The 18,838-nt window shown below is 50.7% G+C and overlaps 7 protein-coding genes across 7 annotated transcripts; 3 read left to right on the forward strand and 4 right to left on the reverse strand.

Annotated features, from left to right (window-relative positions):
- Positions 1-1,212: 1,212 nt before the first annotated feature.
- Positions 1,213-2,887, reverse strand: SCP_0201850 (cytochrome P450; the record flags this gene model as incomplete). Its single annotated transcript, XM_027754100.1, has 3 exons — positions 1,213-1,428; positions 1,486-2,620; positions 2,670-2,887. 3 exons carry the CDS (start codon positions 2,885-2,887, stop codon positions 1,213-1,215), a joined length of 1,569 nt encoding a protein of 522 aa, XP_027609901.1.
- A 693-nt stretch (positions 2,888-3,580) lies between these two features.
- Positions 3,581-5,709, reverse strand: SCP_0201860 (predicted protein; the record flags this gene model as incomplete). Its single annotated transcript, XM_027754101.1, has 12 exons — positions 3,581-3,885; positions 3,938-4,063; positions 4,117-4,183; positions 4,241-4,353; positions 4,408-4,444; positions 4,508-4,691; positions 4,740-4,909; positions 4,955-5,069; positions 5,125-5,211; positions 5,259-5,409; positions 5,456-5,576; positions 5,632-5,709. The coding sequence occupies 12 exons, from the start codon at positions 5,707-5,709 to the stop codon at positions 3,581-3,583; spliced, it is 1,554 nt and encodes a 517-aa protein (XP_027609902.1).
- A 520-nt stretch (positions 5,710-6,229) lies between these two features.
- On the forward strand, positions 6,230-8,997 carry SCP_0201870 (Efflux pump roqT; the record flags this gene model as incomplete). Its single annotated transcript, XM_027754102.1, has 21 exons — positions 6,230-6,242; positions 6,299-6,346; positions 6,399-6,501; positions 6,556-6,601; positions 6,660-6,732; positions 6,791-6,971; positions 7,020-7,053; positions 7,100-7,184; positions 7,237-7,251; positions 7,302-7,342; positions 7,394-7,732; positions 7,785-7,817; positions 7,871-7,887; positions 7,946-8,019; positions 8,070-8,098; positions 8,151-8,274; positions 8,325-8,339; positions 8,399-8,433; positions 8,485-8,573; positions 8,652-8,873; positions 8,943-8,997. 21 exons carry the CDS (start codon positions 6,230-6,232, stop codon positions 8,995-8,997), a joined length of 1,671 nt encoding a protein of 556 aa, XP_027609903.1.
- A 654-nt stretch (positions 8,998-9,651) lies between these two features.
- SCP_0201880 (predicted protein) lies at positions 9,652-10,720 on the reverse strand (the record flags this gene model as incomplete). The annotated part of the gene is made up of 6 exons (XM_027754103.1): positions 9,652-9,741; positions 9,802-10,176; positions 10,232-10,294; positions 10,353-10,426; positions 10,478-10,541; positions 10,595-10,720. The coding sequence occupies 6 exons, from the start codon at positions 10,718-10,720 to the stop codon at positions 9,652-9,654; spliced, it is 792 nt and encodes a 263-aa protein (XP_027609904.1).
- Positions 10,721-11,934: 1,214 nt separating this feature from the next.
- On the forward strand, positions 11,935-14,089 carry SCP_0201890 (hypothetical protein; the record flags this gene model as incomplete). The annotated part of the gene is made up of 20 exons (XM_027754104.1): positions 11,935-11,946; positions 12,023-12,027; positions 12,081-12,094; positions 12,152-12,292; positions 12,349-12,401; positions 12,454-12,470; positions 12,524-12,589; positions 12,641-12,654; positions 12,715-12,733; positions 12,785-12,868; positions 12,929-13,011; positions 13,067-13,096; positions 13,148-13,158; positions 13,211-13,329; positions 13,387-13,409; positions 13,465-13,609; positions 13,661-13,668; positions 13,724-13,787; positions 13,846-13,873; positions 13,925-14,089. The coding sequence occupies 20 exons, from the start codon at positions 11,935-11,937 to the stop codon at positions 14,087-14,089; spliced, it is 1,101 nt and encodes a 366-aa protein (XP_027609905.1).
- A 497-nt stretch (positions 14,090-14,586) lies between these two features.
- SCP_0201900 (cytochrome P450) lies at positions 14,587-16,511 on the reverse strand (the record flags this gene model as incomplete). The annotated part of the gene is made up of 5 exons (XM_027754105.1): positions 14,587-14,814; positions 14,865-16,002; positions 16,053-16,360; positions 16,420-16,445; positions 16,499-16,511. 5 exons carry the CDS (start codon positions 16,509-16,511, stop codon positions 14,587-14,589), a joined length of 1,713 nt encoding a protein of 570 aa, XP_027609906.1.
- A 934-nt stretch (positions 16,512-17,445) lies between these two features.
- Positions 17,446-18,511, forward strand: SCP_0201910 (predicted protein; the record flags this gene model as incomplete). Its single annotated transcript, XM_027754106.1, has 6 exons — positions 17,446-17,571; positions 17,625-17,688; positions 17,739-17,812; positions 17,865-17,927; positions 17,987-18,361; positions 18,422-18,511. 6 exons carry the CDS (start codon positions 17,446-17,448, stop codon positions 18,509-18,511), a joined length of 792 nt encoding a protein of 263 aa, XP_027609907.1.
- Positions 18,512-18,838: the final 327 nt, after the last annotated feature.

Here is an 18,838-nt window from a genome sequence, read left to right on the forward strand (position 1 = left end):
ACAACTAAAACCAGGGCCGCCACTAAAAGAATGAAGACCAACAGCGAAGAGGGGTAGAATGAACAATTACCTGAGGAATAACTGACTTGCTGGAGGGAAGAAAGAGTCTTAACAAGTGTTTCGGTATGCATAGTAGGGGCTAGGTGTTAATAAACATCGCCGGGATCTCTTATACCACACAGGACAAGGATGCGTACGATCGTATCAGATATCAGATACAGCGTTCTGACAGCTTACGTCTACGTGCAGACGCGGACGAAAATAACAACGTGCTGCAATTGAGGTCCTGCCGTGATATCATCGGCCGGAAGTCTTCTAAATCAATGTCAGCGTCAGTCCTGATCAAATCGCGAGGTGATACTGTGCACGTACAAGGGATGGTGCACACCTCTCTAGTGGCAGACATCAGGGCACACCTCAAGCGTGAAGACGCCATGAGAGCATACCCGAGACTGTGCTTGACCTCGCGCTTAGCAGTCGGAGCTGATCATGGTAATCCGGAAGAACAGTATATCTGCGTTTCGTATTGCTCCAAGTCTGTAGTCACGGTGTGTGTTCAGGATAAGCGTCAATTTAACACGCAACCACTATGATTATCAGGTCGGCGTTTACCAAACCACATGGGGCCTCTGCCGGAAGGGGCGGCAGAGGGTCGAGAAGTATATCTGCATCGGCGTTGATATGCCGTGACGGACAACGGTTAAAAATAAAAGACAGCATGCAGTGCTCGGAAGGTTTCATCATAATATCATCGGAACGAAAGCACTGAGGTCTTCTATGTTACTGTCAGTCTTTATTGGTCCAATATATGCTACTGAGATTGGTGTGTGCGGTCGCCCAATGGACAGCGCGGCATCTGAACATCAAGTCAATGTATCGATGTGATCTATTAACTCGTTAGAATAGCATCTGTAGGTACAGGACACAAGTATCACTTGGCGCAGAGCGACACAAGATAACCGCTTAGGAAGGCGCACACGGATAGCACAGGAGTACTGTGTAGACTGCAAGGATTGAATGGAGAGACAAAAATCAATATCCGCCAGATCCTGTCCTGATGGACCCCAAGTTCAAGCGGCAAAGCGTCATCAAGGTAGAAGTTACGGGCGTTGCTGGAAACATTAATGTAAATTCCCGATACAAGCACCTGCTGTGAAGCAAACATACAAGGAAAGCGTATACACAGCTCATATGACCTGCAACAAGATGTCGCTATTTAGCATCGTACTGTGGATTGCAGCATATGACGAGGTCTTCGTCGCTGTGTAGAACCCCGACATGGGTCTCGCTTCGACTTGGAACCACGCAATCCTTGGTGAAGGTCCCGTCTGAGCAATGAACGATTCCGATAGGGTTCGGATTCAACAAAAAGATCACGAGTACGACGAAAAGCTTGACCTCATACTCAGCGACGAAACGACCTTTGCACTGAGCGCATCGTCAATAATAACCAAACCGACATTCAGACTGCAACTGAAGACGCACGACATGGCTCCCTCCACCCCAGAACATGAGGCTGTTATCGACACGCCTGCCGCCTTTTTGGAATTTCCGTGCAGTGCGCCCATCCGCTTCAAGAAAGCGGTCTATGCGGAACTCCGCAGGGGAGTCGTAAACCTCCGGGTCCATGTGTACAAACGAGGGCAAACCAAACACCCATTCCCCCTTGGTGACGCGATAAGGTTGCTGGTCTGCGGCGTCGAACATGGTGTCTTCCTTTGCGACGCGGGCGATGATGAACTCAGAGCAGAGTCTCAGCGACTCTTTCATGGCAGACTCCAGCAGTGGACAGTTTTCTGCATCAAGGACTGCCGGATCCGCAGCCACGAGATCCGCAATGCTCCCACCAAACTCCCTCTTCAAAACCTCAGAGACTTCGTTCTTGATGCGCGCGACACTGTCGTTGTCGACCAAAATGTGGGAGAGGCACCAGAATGTCAGCCACATGGCGTTTCCCTGTGAGCCCCACAGGAACGCCAGGAGATGTCCAACCGTGTCCTGTTCACTCCACCCGGCACTTCGCATAGCCTCCGCAACTTCGCGTGATATATTGGGGTCCGTGGCGAAGTCGCCATTGGTCCTAGTTGACGCGGTATGAACACGAATGAAGGAGAGGAGGTTGTCACGGGCTCGTCGATATTTAGGGAAGAGGTACGTGGGCAGTCCTGACGACAACAATGAAAAGCCTTCGTCGAAGACTAGGAATTCTGGGAACGCAGCGTCCGCAGGAAACTCAGTTCCGAAAGATGTCCGCGACGAGCACTGGAAGAATGTAGGGAATATGAGATCCTGCAGACGGATCTCGAAGGTGGACCCCGATCTGGCGATAAGAGCCTTGAATGAATTCAACAGCAGAGGGCCGAAGACAGTGGTGGTGGCGCCCATGAGCGCCTTCGAATAATACGGATGGAACGCCACGGGATAGACTTGATCGTCAATATCTACAGAGGTAGCAGCGCCCACGGACATTCCAAACGCACGGGTATGGACCAAGGCACGAATAGGGTAGAAGGTTAGTTGCTGCGACCGCCTCATGAGAGCCACGATGAGGGAGGGAGTCGTGAAGAAAGTGGCGTCTCGGCCACCTAACTTTGTCCTAAAGATGGGACCGTAACGATCCCTTGTAGGGCATCAGGGAGCAATATCTCAACAAAAACCTTGGCACTGACATGGAGCGCCGCACAAACGAGGAGCGATTGTAAGCGTATTGTATCGCATTGCCGAGCCAAGGCCATTTCGAAGGGACCAGAGGTGGTCTGCTCGCATCAGAGGTGGCGGAAGACGGTGTCTTGCTTGCATACAGCAGGGCGAGAAAAGTGGTGGCAATCACCACGCATAACACTTGGAAGGAGGCGGAAAGAACAATTGACTGTATCATGGAACACATGGTGCTATGAAGGTCTGTCGCGGTCAACATGTCGAAGGCTGTACTGATTCACAGGTTGCTAGTTTCTTTTATACTGTTCGACCTAGACATACTGATTGGTCTCGTGTTATGACAATTCAACAAACCCACCTGAAAAAACACATAGCCATCGATTGTCGTGAATTCCACTGCATCGTCGGCTTGATGAATCCGTCAGTGATAGATGGACTGAAAACAGCCGCCCGTTGTTGGATAGATTGGAGCTGTCTCTATCGTGTACCTTGTGGCATACGCAACGTCCGCGAATCAGACGATGTCGCAGCAGGGAAGGGCGACGAATTTACACGGGCGGCTAACCATCGTGCTGGGCGACCCATGGTTTCGGTGATACAGGTTCGACTTCTCAGACGCTGAATCGAGCGCACTGTTCTGCAATTCAGTACCCGCGCACTAAACGCCAGGGAATACTTGCCTGCGTCACCAACCTTGAGCTTATTCGTGCAGGCGGAAAACGGTAACCAAAACCCTTTTAAGGTTTCTCTGCGTAAGATCAGAATGCCTACATAGACCAGTAATGCCCACTGCCTTCCCGCGAAAGAACCTGCGGGTGAACAATTGTCCGATATCAGGGAGGCCAATGACATGCAACACAAACTTTTAAGTTAACAGCGTCCGTGCTCACAGGAAGACGACAATTCGCATCAAGGCTTCTATTCAAGTGGCCCGTCTGCGTCTGAGCCGCACCGGGATGTTCGGTACGCCAAACGTAAGCCCCAACATCCGACCCTGCATGACGCGCTCGCGCCACTGCGCCTTCGACTCGCCCTCTCCGAGCGAAACACCAAGCTCCCAGTCACGCACGAGGAGCGTGAGGAAACACACTGCTTCTGTCATCGCGAACTTACGCCCGAGGCACGCACGTGGGCCGAGCCCGAAGAACGATAGCTCGCTCTCTGCGATGCCGAGCCAGCGCGAGGGGTCGAATCGCTCCGGATCCTGGAACAGGTTAGGATTATAGTCTGGGCGTGCGAGATGTGAGTAGCCTGTGGGGGAACAAAGGACAGCACTCACGGAGGCCTATCATGTCGATGATGATGCGCACACCCGGAGGCAGGACGAGGGTCCCGCCGCCATCTTCAGGGGGTATTTTAAGTGTCACTGTTTCTGTTGTGTCTCTGGTGACCACGAAGCCCGCGGCTGATAAACATTGTTTAACAACAACAGCCCATACAGCAAGATTCTTTGCTCACGGAAGAGCCGCGCAGATTCTTGGAAACAGGCTAGAACTTTGTCGAGGCGAGCATAATCTTCAAACGTCTACAAAAGATTGTATCAATGCAAGACATCGGGAGCCGGCGTTGACCGATGACAAACCGGGTCTCGGCCATTCGGTAGAACTTCCTGGATGTGTTTGTACACATCGTCTTGCTCCTTCTCATGTAAGGCAAGCATCGCTACCGTTGCGGCAAGAGTATGAGCAGTGGTTTCTAAGGAACACTAGTTTTATTGTCACGCAGGGTGATCATAATTAGAGTGCGCACCGTGCCCGGCAAACATAAAAGTGAATATGTTTCCAATCTGTGCCAGCGAGGAGGAACTTAGCTCACGTGGAACTAGACGATGCATACGAATATCACTTACAAGCTCTGACTCTGCCAGCCCATCCTTTCCCTCGGCTTCACTCGCGGTCACCAGGCGCGTGAAGAGATCACTGCCGGCGCCCTCGACGGGATCAGCGGAAGAAGAAAGTTCTTCCTTTTTGTTTGTAACGAAGGAGCTCATGAACGCGGAGAGCTGGCGATACGCGTTATCTAGTTCGTGAAGCCTGTCTCGTGTTGTAGCGATGATTATGAACTAAGCAATGACAGCTTACTTTTCCATGGGTAGCTTGTATGCCCACCCTGGCGTTGCAAGGCGCGTAACCGCACCCTCCGAGACGATCGCGAGGGCTTTGTCAAATGACAACTCATCGGCCTCTTCCGTGGACGCGACCCATGTAAAAGGGAGTCCGAATCCACATCTCGTCACAATCCCGAGTGCAAACTGCAAAAATCAGCGGAAGGAAAAGCTGCATACGGAAATACACACCTTTGACAGATATCGATTAATGGAGTCTATGATGACAACTTGTTTTTGAGACCAATCCTCTCCATCAACCATCTCATAATACAGGTGGACCGTTTCCTTCGCAACGAAGGCATACCTGATGGAGAACTGCGATTTCACTGCGATTTCATGGAGATGGAAGTTTAACGCACGTAGCTCCAGTAAATGCAGGGCCTACAATACGACGATGTTTCTTGTAGGCATCGTAATTGGAGGATACCACATTATCTCCCCACAGCCTGTTCACAGTAAACAGTTGTACTAACATATTGCACGATTCGCTCACATTAACGCCGCGGTGGACTCGGGAGACTTGAAGAAACCACGGCCGGCGGTAAGAATCTGTTTTGCTACATCCTGGGAGATCGTGTAGACAGTTGGTGCGCCATGCAACACAGGTACGCATGAGATGGTTTGCTTTCCATAGTACTTGTAAACTGGGCACAGTCAGAGTCAACGATCATGTGGTTGATAGCTACTTACTGGATCTGCGCCACAACCAATGCCAATTGAGCCCCGCATTCAGGTAAAACGTAGGGGTAATGGCACCGGGTAGAGAGAAAGGATTGAATATACTGCGCAAACCAGGGAGGTTTCCAACAGTCTGACGACGCGAGAGCGTCAGAACGGATATGGTCCAGGCTGAAGTACTGGCTTACCTTGAGATTCGCACGAAAGCGAAGAATCCGCGTCGTGAGGAAGACGACGAAAGCAGCTACGAATACCTTTCCCCACATTGTGTGGTCGACGTGAACGCGAGAGGGCGAATTAAGGTTGGGGCGTGCACGCTGAATGTGGCACGACGTCGGCGTGGAATCAGAAGAGTAGCATTATTGGGCGTGGCGCCGAGAGCGAGCGCTTGAGCAAGCATCTATTTTTTGGAAGATATGTCGGCCACAGAAGCACACTGGCGCACAGAGTCAGTAGTTAGATAGGGAAGTGCCGCGGGACTGAATTGAAGTTAGTCTCCGTTGCTGACTATATATGGTTAGTCGATTCATATCTAGACCGATCAGATCGAGATGGATTACATGCCCAAATATGGCCAGTGTCCCTGCAGACGGTTCTGCGCTCCTTCTCCTGCACCCACCGTTGTGGCACGAGACGCTCGGTGCCATCTCGAAGCATGGACTTTCCCGTAATGTGCAGCAATGGCCCCACGCCTGGAATCGGCCCACCGCAACCTTGATTTCTTCCCCAGGCTATTCCGGCCATTCGCCCAACTCCTGACCTTCTGGCGCATCGACGTTCTACACAATGCTTCAACCTGGTGAGAAGGGTTACCCTTCATATGCTTTCATACCTCATTCTGTCTTACTCTTACAGAGGATACTGCAGTGGAAGACGAGATGCAGGGCACTCAATCAGCTAGTGGTATTCTCCATAATTATTTCCGAAGGGTTTCAGCACTGAAGGGATTTTGCAGACAAAAATGTTTCAGAAAAGCTTGAGGGCGATCGCATCTCGGTCGAAGATACGAACTCTGCGTCACAACCTCCTCTGGACAAGAAGATGTGGACTACAGTCAGGTCAGACTACGCAGTCACCCTCACAGTACCAGACCTGACGAACCCTACACTTAGTGCGTTCATGGTCTCAATTCTTCTGGCCAACCTGGATCAGACAATTGTAAGTCCTGCATTACAACTTCGAGTAGACTCAAACGAGCTTCTCGGTAATTCAACAGGTTGCAACCGCTTTGCCTAGGATTGCGTCTCAGTTTGACAAACTTTCTCAGTCTGCATGGGTCACGACCTCCTGTAATATATCACCTTTTTCTATCTGGGTCTGCCCGCTAACGCACTTGAAATCGACAAGATTTGCTCACCTTTGCCGGTCTAATGCTATTCCAAGGCCAGCTGCTAACATTGGCGCCAGCAAAATACATCTACCTGTGCTCTCTCATAGTCTTTGGCATAGGGAGCCTCATTTGTGCTGTTGCCCGATCTTTTCCCGTACTCATCTTTGGCAGAGCGGTTGCCGGAACTGGAGGTGCAGGGTAAGTGCTTACGTGTTTTTATAGTGCTCACCCTGACTTGTCTGCCAGGGTGGTCAATGCGGTCCTTGTTATCATTGCTCAAGTATGTTCTCGTTTAGACTTCACCACGACAAAGCTGACTATGTTAGAATTCGAGAATTGAAGATCGGACGATGCTGTTCAGTTTGCTCGGTATGATGCACGCCTTGGCATCTATTGTAGGCCCGCTGATAGGTGCGAAATAAATTTGCTGCTCAACATGTCAGGAACTGACATCATTTGATAGGCGGCACATTCACCGGTTTGTGCATAGGTGAACATGCCTATAAGATGCTGAAAAATCTCCTGTAGATCATGTTACGTGGCGCTGGTGCTTCTTCATTAACCTACCCGTAAGGCCATTGCTGAACTCCATGTCACCGCCTCTGCTCATCTACATTCAGTTTGTAGGTGTTATCATGGTCGCGGTGTTCTTCTTTCTCAAGACGCGCCGAGCTCTAGGAAGAGAGAGGGACGAGCCAGCTCGCCGCTTCGAGCTGGTGCGCAGGCTAGACTGGGTTAGCGCTGTCCTCAGTCTCGCATCTGTCGTGGCCCTGCTCCTTCCTCTTCAATGGGGTGGAGCAACTTATGCATGGGATAGTGCAGTGATCATTGCTCTGTTTGTTGTGTCTGGTGTGCTCATGGTATCATTTGTGGCTTGGGAGTATTACAGGGGCTCATCAGCCCTCCTTCCACTTCGTCTTTTCTTGAGCCGTACCCAGGTCGGGACTCCCTTAGAATCTGTGAGTCTGGGTCATGGATAATGTGCAACTGTAATTTCTAATTTCTCAACAGGCATTCATTGGGTTGGGTCTTTTGAATGGAACCGTATGTTGAGGTTCTGTCATTTCACTGAATACATGCTTATGTCATTCTACCAGTACTATCTACCTTTGTGGTCTGTGCTGACTGCATTATGATGTTATTATAGACTTCTATTAAAATTTCCTTCACAGGTACCAGGCCCAGGGGCACAGCGCGACCAAGTCAGGAGTGGATATCCTGCCATTTATGTTGTCTGTTATCATAGGTAGATAGATATCACCTTCTAACTAGTGTATTAGCTAACTTCCTTACCAGCGTCAATTGTGTCCGGTGCAATTATCAAGGTGAGCACAGGAGCTGCAATGGATTATTTGAGTATAGGCTGATGCACCACAGATGACTGGCCGTTATTGGCATGTCCTCGTGCTCTCCCCTCTACTGTGCAGCATAGGTGCGGGGCTGCTCTCAAGCCTCACCCTCAATACCCCGAACTCGCATGCCATTGGGTTTCAGATCATCTGTAAGCTATGCTATTGTCCCATTCCATGAGTTTCAATTGATGTTCTGTAGATGGTGTCGGTATCGGTGCGCACTCACACAACCAATTATACTTGGTGGTTACTGAGGCAACTGCTGCGTTATAGGTGGTGCTATGCAGAATGTCTTCATCACATGTCAAGTAATTATCTGCTCATTGCCTCTTTACATGCCACTGCTGACAGCAATGTAGGCAGAGTGGGAAGGCCGGGATGGCCTGCTCGCACAGGCGACGACCGTTCTGACCTTCACCCAGAACCTGGGTGGAGTTATTGGAGTTTCGTGGGTCGTTCTCTGCTCTGTCTCGCCGCGCAGTTTGATGTCTGATCCCCTTTTGCTCTGCTGTCATTCCCACATCAGAATTAGCGGCATGATCTTCACGAACTTGCTCCGCACGAACCTGCACGTGTACGCACCACAGTTGCCTGCGATGCTCGCCATGGCTGTCGAGCAGAGCGTTACGGCGATCACGGAGGTTGCCCCGGACATGCGCGAAGCGGTCCTGCATGCGTACACGCTCAACATTAGTCGCGTGTTCCTTATCGGCGTGCCTGCGGGCGCGCTGGCCAGTCTCTCGGGAATGTGAGTATGCTCCATCTGACGTCTTGTAGTGTTCAGCTGTTCTGTGCGCGGCAGCTGATGTGTATTCAGGCTGGTTCGGAACATGCGCTTGCAGGATGGGAAGGCGGCTGAGGTTACATCTTGAGGCAGCGTTAGTGCTGTGCAACTCTGGTTAATTGATGCTTGTTCCAGTTTGCATCTTTATGGCACGGGATCACAATCGACGTTCAATATTTATAGACCTATATAGATACCACTTGATGAACCTTACCTCTCTGTCTTGCCAGAGCTCAGAATTGAGACAAATTAATAAATTAGATTAGGTACATACCCAATGTTCAGGATGCGCAGAGGGATTCCTCTCCTGAGGTAGTCTCATTTGGTGCTGCCGTGGTATCAAGTACGAGTCCTCCCGGCACTGCACCTGTCAGCATTAGGTTTGGTCAGCACCTACGGCAAAGACGCTGTAGAATTCAATATTCAGCGCTTGTGTATTCACATGCTCACGCACTCATGACTCATGACATGTATAATTTCATGATAGAACCTTCACATTATAGCCCTCAAACCATGTATTATGGAATCATGGACTCTGCAGTGTACGCATTGATGCATTGAAGATCCAGGAAATCTCGGGGATTCCATGCTTCGTGCCAAAGAACCATGATGGCATCCAGGGTTTCTACGTTATGAACATCATGAGGGCTTTGTAAAGTTACAGAAAGGTCGTGAGCCAGCGCAGAATCAAACCCTTGACAACGAAGCCGGAGACACCCACGGGATAGAACACAAACCATCTTTACTCACGCTTATTGGACATGGCAGCATGGCTCAGCGGCTGGATATCGGAGTTCTTTTGCACAACAAATAGCGCCATGGGCGTCAATAGCTGTCCCACAGAGAATACGGCGTCAGAACGCATGGGAAAGATGATACGAACGGAACCCACTCCCTGTCTTCCCGCCTTCAGGATGGTGCGGATCGCGAAATCCAGCGACTGGTTTCGAGCCTGAGCCTGAGTAGCTGGTCCAGCGTCCGGGCCTTCGTTCCACCACGCCCACGATAGACCCTCATCAAGGTGCCCGTGCTCCAGTTCTTCAAGGGTGTGATACCAAGGAACGTCATCGATACGCCTGGCGAGGTCCTCCGAGTGGCAGAGAGAGAAGCCAGCGAGCCCCAGAGCCGCGTTTGTGTTCTCTATTGACTGGACTCGGAGTGGCTGGCCATGAGAGAAGATGGCTTCGCCCAGCTGCTGGTATATTTGGCGATGGTCCATGCGCGCTGCGTCCCATGTATCGGACATGCACCAACGATAGAAGGCAAACTGCGCAGTGGTAAGCACTAACTACAACACGGCAGCAGGAAACAAACACATATACCTTGCCTCCTGGTTTCAGGATTCGTCTGACTTGGCTGCAGATGACGTCAAAGTGCGCACTATTCTGAAGGCACAGGATCTATCAGACGGAGAGGCAGCATTCACATTGTAAACAAGCTCACGGTGATCGATTCCACGGAGAATACCGCATCGAACGTATTATCCTCGAAGACGGCACAGAGGGTTTCCATCGAAGCTGGCATGCGATGGAATACGAGGCGTGGGATACATAGAACAGAGTACATACCTTGAGTAAAGCTGACACGGTGGCTCAATTGCGCATTCTCCGTGCAAATGCGAGCGAGCTCGATCTAGATCTGAGAATGGAACAAAGATTCCAGCTCCGTGAGCAACTTGCACTTACGTTCGACGAGTCCGCGTCAACTCCGACGACTTTGACGTCAGAAAAGTGTGCGAGTTCGCGAGCTCGGCCACCAGTTCCGCAACCGATTTCGAGTACTCGCATACCTCGCCGCACAGGCAACTGCATGAAGAGATAGTGTTCATGTCGTGCAAGAGCCTTCAGGAGAGGCTCCCCTGGGAATCGACGAGCAAAGTGGAAGTTCGATGTGAGGCCGAGACTGTCCGCTTCTTGCTTATCGATCCAGTTCCTATACTGGGGAATGATAGAGGATGTCGCAGCCACGGTAAGCCCTGACCACGCCAGATGAGCTATGCAACTGTGCCTCTGTAAGTCAATACAAATACCTAGCGCAACCAGAGTTAGTCGGTCGTTGAGCAACAGACGATACATGGATGGTAGCGTACCAGGGGGATTTCAGCCTTACTTTGGGCCACATTCGAGAGTTATAGGTCGTGAAACGTGAGACCTGTCTACGAAGCATGTGTACTAGAATCGATCGCCAAGACAAATGAGGATGCTGACGGCGTAAATGCCGGTTGGTTTTTCATGGGGAACGCCCACCGTGCGACACGTTCGCTGCGCAGACTCGGAACATCTGTGAGATGAAGAGGAGTCGTTATGCTTGAGCAAATTCGGGGTGCGAAAATTCACAAGAGATGGTACCCTACCCTAGGGTTTGTCTGTCGAACCCGTTGACATACGCGAGACAGTTCCCATATTCGTCACTATCGGGATGCTTTAGACTCGAAGGAGCCAGGTACTTTGCGGTACTTGATGAACCCGCGAGAGCCTCAGGCTATTCTTGATTTCTATCTAATATTAATCATAGGTCGTGGTGGCGTATCAGACTCGGAAACTTGCGACACCTCACTGCTTCTCGTTTCTCCGAGTCATGCCAAGTGTTGCTTCGCAGTAGAACCTGCCAAACCTAGTGCTTGCGTCTGATAGAACTCATGATTGTTTCAGTTACATAGGAATAAGGACAAAAATGCACTCTCCATCGCCAGACAAGATGGCAACAGTAGATCCGGAAAGAATAGGGCAAATCTTCCGGCCTGACAGGAACCGCTCGGGCGGTTGGCGTCAGCGCGGGCAGAAGAGTCCCCTTATGCCATGGTGGTGTTCCAGGTCACAGGGTTACTAGATGCAGCTGGCGCCTCCAGTCTATCGTCGGTATCCGCAGGCCAGAATACTGGCAAACCTGACGCAGAGCTAGTTTGCCATGCGATGCCCCATTGGAGAAGTATATCATAGCAAATTCCAGAATATGGGACCTTAGGCCCTCAGGCCTCAGGCCTCAGGCGTCAAGCCTCATCGGCTTCGAGTTAATCTTACCGCAAATGCTGAGTCCGGTATGATCTCGTCCTGTCAGAGAGGGGGCCGACACTGTCCCATACTGATGAACACTCGCTGAATTGATATCGACAGTTGCAGTGCGCTCCCAGTAAGTTACCGTCGTTGATTCGCTATCCAATCTCCAATGCAGAGGCACCGTTATCTGTGAGTTTCGCAATTTCTTGCCACACAGAGTACAGATCATACGCTCCAACTCTCTAGACGCCTGCTTGTCAGACAGATATAAGAGCCCAATCCGTAATCGTGAGAGAAACGCTACGGCTATGTCTTCCGCACAAGGAGCAGAGTTGCAAACACTAGTTCGAACTCTTTCTACGCTTCAGCGTATCTACTTCTCCTCAGGTGGGCGTATGCATCGATCACTTGCCTCTCACTGTTCACTGATGTTAGATGAGCAGTTGCAGCTCTCGCGTGGCTGGTCTTCGACATCACTATCACCCTGGGAGAGGAGGTACGCACCGATTTCAAGACGATTAACTATACTAAGAGACTTGCTGCTCCAGTATGAATTCATTTGGAAGTAGGCATTGATTTGCGATCCTTAGCTATCCTTGTATCAATACCGCACTGCAGAGCGAGATGGTCCTTCCCAAAAGTGCTGTACCTAGCCGCTAGATATTACGGGCTATTCAATTTGGCGTCAGTAAACATACCTATCTGCACGCGAATGGCTCTCACCCTGTTCTGCAGTTACTACATCAGCGGTAATTCTGCTATCAACGATATATGCTATTTCGTCTAATCTCCGATACAGTGTCTCTTAGTTCGACTGTTTCAGAAGACGTGAGTTAGAGTTGCTCGTACCCTTTGTCCATGCGCTGAGTGTTAGTTTAGTAGTAAGGTTTCATTTACCTCTCATGAGCTTGGGAATGATCATGTTCCAATTAGCTGCCGGGCATGGGTTTGGTTTGATGGCTTGTCAGTTTGCGGCTGTCCATGTAACGGTACCTCCAGCTGACATAACTGCTCTGAGTACAGCAGTAACTCGGTTTTTTTCACTACCACTGTTAACATGCTCTTTGTATTGCGGGTGCATGCTCTGTACGAAAAGAAGAAGACAAGTACGTCCGTAGTGTGCAACTTGTATTCCCAGATTACTATCTGATCGCTCCACAGTGCTAGCTTTTCTTTTATTCTTGTTCTTTGGTGCGTAGTAAACTAGCTTCACGAGATTGTAGTAATGACGTCTTCTCTTAGCGGAGTTTATTGTGGGTTCATCTGCGTAAACACTACTCAGGTCCTCCCTGACATCTATTGGAGGTTGAGGTGATATGTACGGCACTCACCGTGCATTCTGTGACAATCAACGATAGGACGCCCGGCTTACCTATCCTTGGCTGTTCGAGTTCAACTGTCCCTCATTGGACTTTGATGTCATGGTGAGCCCCGCCGTGCAAGCAGTAGATCTTTGCTGATATGGCCCGTGTTTGGCTAAGGATTCCGTGTCTCATTGTGGCTTGTAAGCATCTCCCTGAGCTGTCTGACAGTGCTACATGTGAAGGTTCCATCTACAGGTATATTCTACATACTAACCGCATACAAGTTGGCCAAAAATATGGACGTCCACAATTGGTTCAATCTGAAGCTATTCTTGTCACGTCTACATGCCCATCCTTTGATGGATGTTTTCTATCGGGATGGAAGTATATTCTTCGGCATGTGAGATCTTACACATAAATCTTCCGTTCTCATGCTGACTGTTGTGCGCAGGATTTTTCGTGAGCGCTTATGAATCTTGGACCTACGCGTATCTCGCTGATACTGTATTCTCAGTTGTGATCCTCTTGAACACAGTGTTCAATGTGATCGGAGGAACGTACCTCGAAATTGGAGCCCCGTTAGTCTTTACCTTCTCGATTGACTTGGTCCGCATACTCATCCGCCATCAATATCAGCTGGCTTTCTGCAACGTATTCCGTAGCAGTACGCTCTATCGTTAGGCAGAGCTATTCTGTGACATTGACTTGAGGGTAGGGTTCGCGGCTGGTTCTGAATCTCAAGACGATAAGCGCATCGCCCAATTCCACGCTTGAGATGCGCAGCTTCTCTGTGGCCCCAGGGACATTCAGAGCTGCTTCGAATGTGCATGACGGTACGGAAACCTATTCCATCCCATTGCACCGGCGCTCGGAGCATTGAACGTTTACGACGACCTTTGATGATGATACTTGATGATAGAAACCGTATGCCGTTCAAAATGATATTCTGTACCAGTACACGTAGAGAAGGAAACCTCCTATAGACAATGATAAGACACTAGGGTCCACGTCTGACGTTCCATGTAATTTAGGGTGAGTGCGGCCGCGTGGCCCAACGAATGACTAAATCTTTGTCACTGTGCAAAATTCGAAACTCCGATGTAAGTCTACGCCTACGGATGACTGCACGCCTCTCGATCGATGAAAATTGGACATAGGGCTGAGTCAGGCGGTGACTCAAATTTAGCAAGCGGACCTCTCACCCAGCGTGGACTCAAGTTTTTTGGTGGTGGCAAAACATGGCAATTGAACCGACACAAAGTACTTCGCGCCTACACCTGATATACAGCAGTACATATAACCAAGTAAGTCTTAAACCCGGTCTGATACTAGAACTTCTACTAGTAAACTCGCGAGATTATCATACTGTCGAAGATGTTATATGACTTGTGAATGCTGCGCCGACTGCGAGGTGCAGCAAATAACTAAATCTTTGTCGCTGTGCAAAACCCCAATGTGAGTCTCGGTGCGTTTCGGGACCAGAGGCTCCTTCACGAATGCCCCGTCCGAGCAGTTCACGACCCCAACCGGAGTTGGGTCCATCAGAGATATCACTAAGATGATGAACAGCTTGACCTCATACTCCGCAACGAAACGACCCTTGCACTGACAGCATTGTAAGCCATAAAACAATCAATTACGAAGGAAGGGTTTACAGCATGGCTTCCTCCTCCCCAGAACATGAGATTGGTATCGACACGCCTGCCGTCCTTGTAGAACTTGGGCGCGGTGTGCCCATCGTCCTCCAGGAAGCGATCCATGCGGAATTCCGTGGGGGCGCTATGTACATCTGGATCGAGGTTGACGAACGTGGGCAACCCAAATACCCACCCGCCCTCAGGGACATGGTAAGACCTCTGGCCCGGAACATCGAAGATCGTGTCTTCCTTTGCGACCCGCGCGATGATGAACTCAGAGCACAACCTCAGCGTCTCCTTCGTCGCTGACTCCAGCAGCGGGAAGTTGGAGGCCTCCAGAATCGCAGGGTCCGCAGCAACTAAGCGCTTGATACTGCCTCCGCAGTCCCTTTGCAGCACCTCGTGAAGCTCGCTCCGGATGCGTGCGATGCAGGCGGCATCGACGAGGATGTACGACAGACACCAAAATGTCAGCCACATCGTGTTTCCCTGTGAACCCCACAGGAATGCCAGTAGATGGCCGACTGTGTCCTCTCGGCTCCAGCCTGCGCGCCGCATGGCGATAGCAACCTCGAACGCTAGGTTTGGGTCCGGGCCAGTGCTGCTACCGTCTGACAGGCAGGGCTCTAGATGTGTGTGGATGATGGAGAGGAGGTTGTCACGAGCTCGCTGGTACCGGGGAAAGAAAAATGTAGGCAGTCCTGATGACAACGATGTGAATCCCTTGTCGAAGACCAAGAATTCCGGCAATGCAGCGTCCGCCGGGAATCCCATTCCGAAGGACGTGCGTGATGAACATCGGAAAAAGGCAGGAAATATGAGGTCCTGCAGACGCATCTCGAAGGTGGAAGCAGAATGGTCGATGAGAGCTTCGAGTGAAGCCAACAGCAGCGGACCGAAGACGGCAGTAGTGGCTCCCATGAGCGCCTTTGAATAATAAGGGTGGAATGCGACAGGATATACCTGGTCATCGACTTCTGGCGAGGTCGCTGCATCGAACGACATCTTGAATGTGCGAGTGTGTACGAGTCCACGGATCGGATAAAACGAGAGCTGCTGAGAACGCCTCATGAGTGCGGCGATAAAAGATGGAGAAGTCATGAAGGTCGCATCTCGGCCGGCAAGCGTTGTCCTGAAAATAGGTCCGTGATTTTCCCTGGGAGTGGATGAGCGTAAGATGATACGTGAGATGACTGCAGAACTTACCGAGCCCGCTGCACAAATTCTATGCGATTGTACGCGTACTGTATTGCATTGCCGAGCCAAGGCCATCCGGAGGGCACGAGGGGTGGCCTCTTCGCATCGCGCCCGGAGTCGGAGACGACAGCCAACGTCTTCTTCGCGTATAACAGAGCAAGGAAGGCTGCGATGACCAGAGCGACTATCGCCTGAGGTGAAAACCGAACTGTCGCAGGCAGGTATGTTTCTAGGGTTGCTTGCATCTCCGAGTCGCACTGAGGGTTGAACACGGACTTCAACACGCTGGAACTTGTCCTCATGTTGTGTAGGGTTATCTTTTATATCCACAAGCCTTCATATTCACGGCGTCTTGATAAACGAGCCATTTACAAACCTTGGACGATTGCAAGGCACGACAATCTGTTGCACAAGTCCGAATCAGCGGTTGATGAGCTTCAGTATCAGCGACGCACCATTGGTTGGCATTATGGGCTTCCGTACTGGAACACAACTGAGCGACAGAGAAGACAATCACTGTAAGATGGGCATGACCTGATGGCGCTCAGAATTCCGATGTTGTCAGATCGTGAGGCCAAAACACCGTTAGTAGACCGCGAGGCCCAAAACACTGTTAGTAGACCGCGAGGCCCAAAACACCATTAGTAGTGTCGCACAAGGGCATTGATGTTCGAATCAAAACCTACTCGCACATAGCAGGACATTAATCCCGGAAAGACTCCGCAAGACCCAAATTGAACTTGTCAGCATACCATGCACCTCAATAAGATTCAGTGAACTCTTGTGCAACGTGCTATATTGTGACATAGCAACTGACGATAGCAAGCTGGCCAGCACAACGGATACAGAACACGGCCGATCCCGAACCCATCTCACTCACTGATAGAGTAGGGTCTCATCTCTCTGAAATTTGGCGCCGCGAATTTGCCCTACAGCATATCTCCATCTCGCAGAAGTTCCGCGCAGCGAGCATGTGGCGGCGGGCGTTCCCCCTGAAAAATCAACCCGCATTACATCCTTTACGATCGATTGCATCTATACCTCTGCTTCGTAGACAGGTCTCACGTTCCACCATCTATAACTTTCGAATGTGGTCCACAGAAAGCTGAAATCCTCTCCGGTACGCTATCATCGCAGCATGTATCGTTTGTTACTCAACGACCGACAAACTCTGATTGCGCTAGGTACTTGTAATGACTTGCAGAGGCGAAGTAGCACCGCTCATCTGGCATGGCCAGGACTCACCGTCGCTGCGACGTCCTCCATTATTCCCCAGTATAGGAACTGGGTCGCTACGCAAGAGGCAGACAGTCTCGGCCTCACATCGAACTTCCACTTTGCTCGTCGATTCCCAGGGGAACCTCTCCTGAAGGCTCTGGCACGACATGAGCATTATCTTTTCATGCAGCTGCCTGTGCGGCGAGGTAGGCGAGTACTCGAAATTGGTTGCGGAACCGGCGGCAGAGCTCGCGAACTCGCACACTTTTCTGACGTCGATGTCGTCGGAGTTGACGCGGACGCGTCGAACGTAAGTGCCAGTGTCAGATGGAACTGGAATACTTGTTCTATTATCAAACATAGATCGAGCTCGCTCGCATTTGCACAGAGAATGCTCAGCTGAGCCACTGTGTAAGCTTTATTCAAGGTATGTCCTATGTCCTGTGTTTTCTCCGCCTGTTAATTTCATTGTACCAGCCTCAATGGAAACCCTCTGTGCCGTCTTCGAAGACAATTCCTTTGATGCAGTGTTCTCCGTGGAGTCGATCACAGTGAGCCTGTTATATGAACACCGACTCTGTCTGATAGATCCTGTGCCTTCAGAGTAGTGGGCACTTTGATGCCGCCTGCAGCCAAGTAAGACGAATCCTGAAACCCGGAGGCAAGGTACTGCGTGTTTGTTTCCTGTCGCCATTGCCCTAATCGGTACTTACCCCTGTGCACAGTTTGCTTTCTATCGTTGGTGCATGTCCGACGCATGGGACGCAGGACGCATGGATCATCGCCAAGTATGGCAGCAGCTGGGCCAAGCCATCCTCTCTCATGGCCAGCCACTTCAAGTCCAATCAATAGATAACACGACCGCGGCTCTGGGTCTCGCTGGCTTCTCTCTATGCCACTCCGAGGACTTGGCCAAGCGCGTCGATGATGTTCCCTGGTATCACACTCTCGAAGAACTGGAGCACGGCCGCCCTATCGAGGCTGTATCGTGGGCATGGTGGAACGAAGGCCCAAACGCTGAACCAGCCGAGCATGCTCAGGACCGAAATCGGTCCCTGTATTTCGCCGTCCGCACCATTCTGAAGGCGGGAAGACTGGGCGTGGGTTCCGTTCGTGTTGTCTTTCCGATGCGTTCTGATGCCGTATTCTGTGTGGGCCAGCTATTGACGCCCATGGCGCTGTTCGTTGTGCAAAAGAACTCTGATGCCCAGACGCTGAGCCGCGCTGCCGTGTCTAGTGGGTGTGAGTAGAGATGGTTTGCACTGTATCCCAGATGGAGCGGCTTCGTCGCCAGGGGTTTGATTCTGGCTCACATCCTTCCTATAACATTATACAATACCCCTGTGATATCAGACGTTCATGAATGTAGAAACCCTGGATGCCATCATGGTTCTGCCTTCTCGGATCTTCTGTGCATCGATGCGTACAGCGCAGCGTAACACACGGTTTAATAGGAAGGCTCCATCATGTTATACATGTCATGGGCAGGTCATGAGTACATGAGCATATGAATAATAGAGCACTGAGGACTCAATTCTACAGCACCTTTACCTCACACCATCGTAGGCGCCAGACAA

This window comes from Sparassis crispa (genome assembly GCF_003851025.1).
Source record: "Sparassis crispa DNA, contig_000001F, whole genome shotgun sequence".
NCBI lineage: Eukaryota > Fungi > Basidiomycota > Agaricomycetes > Polyporales > Sparassidaceae > Sparassis > Sparassis crispa.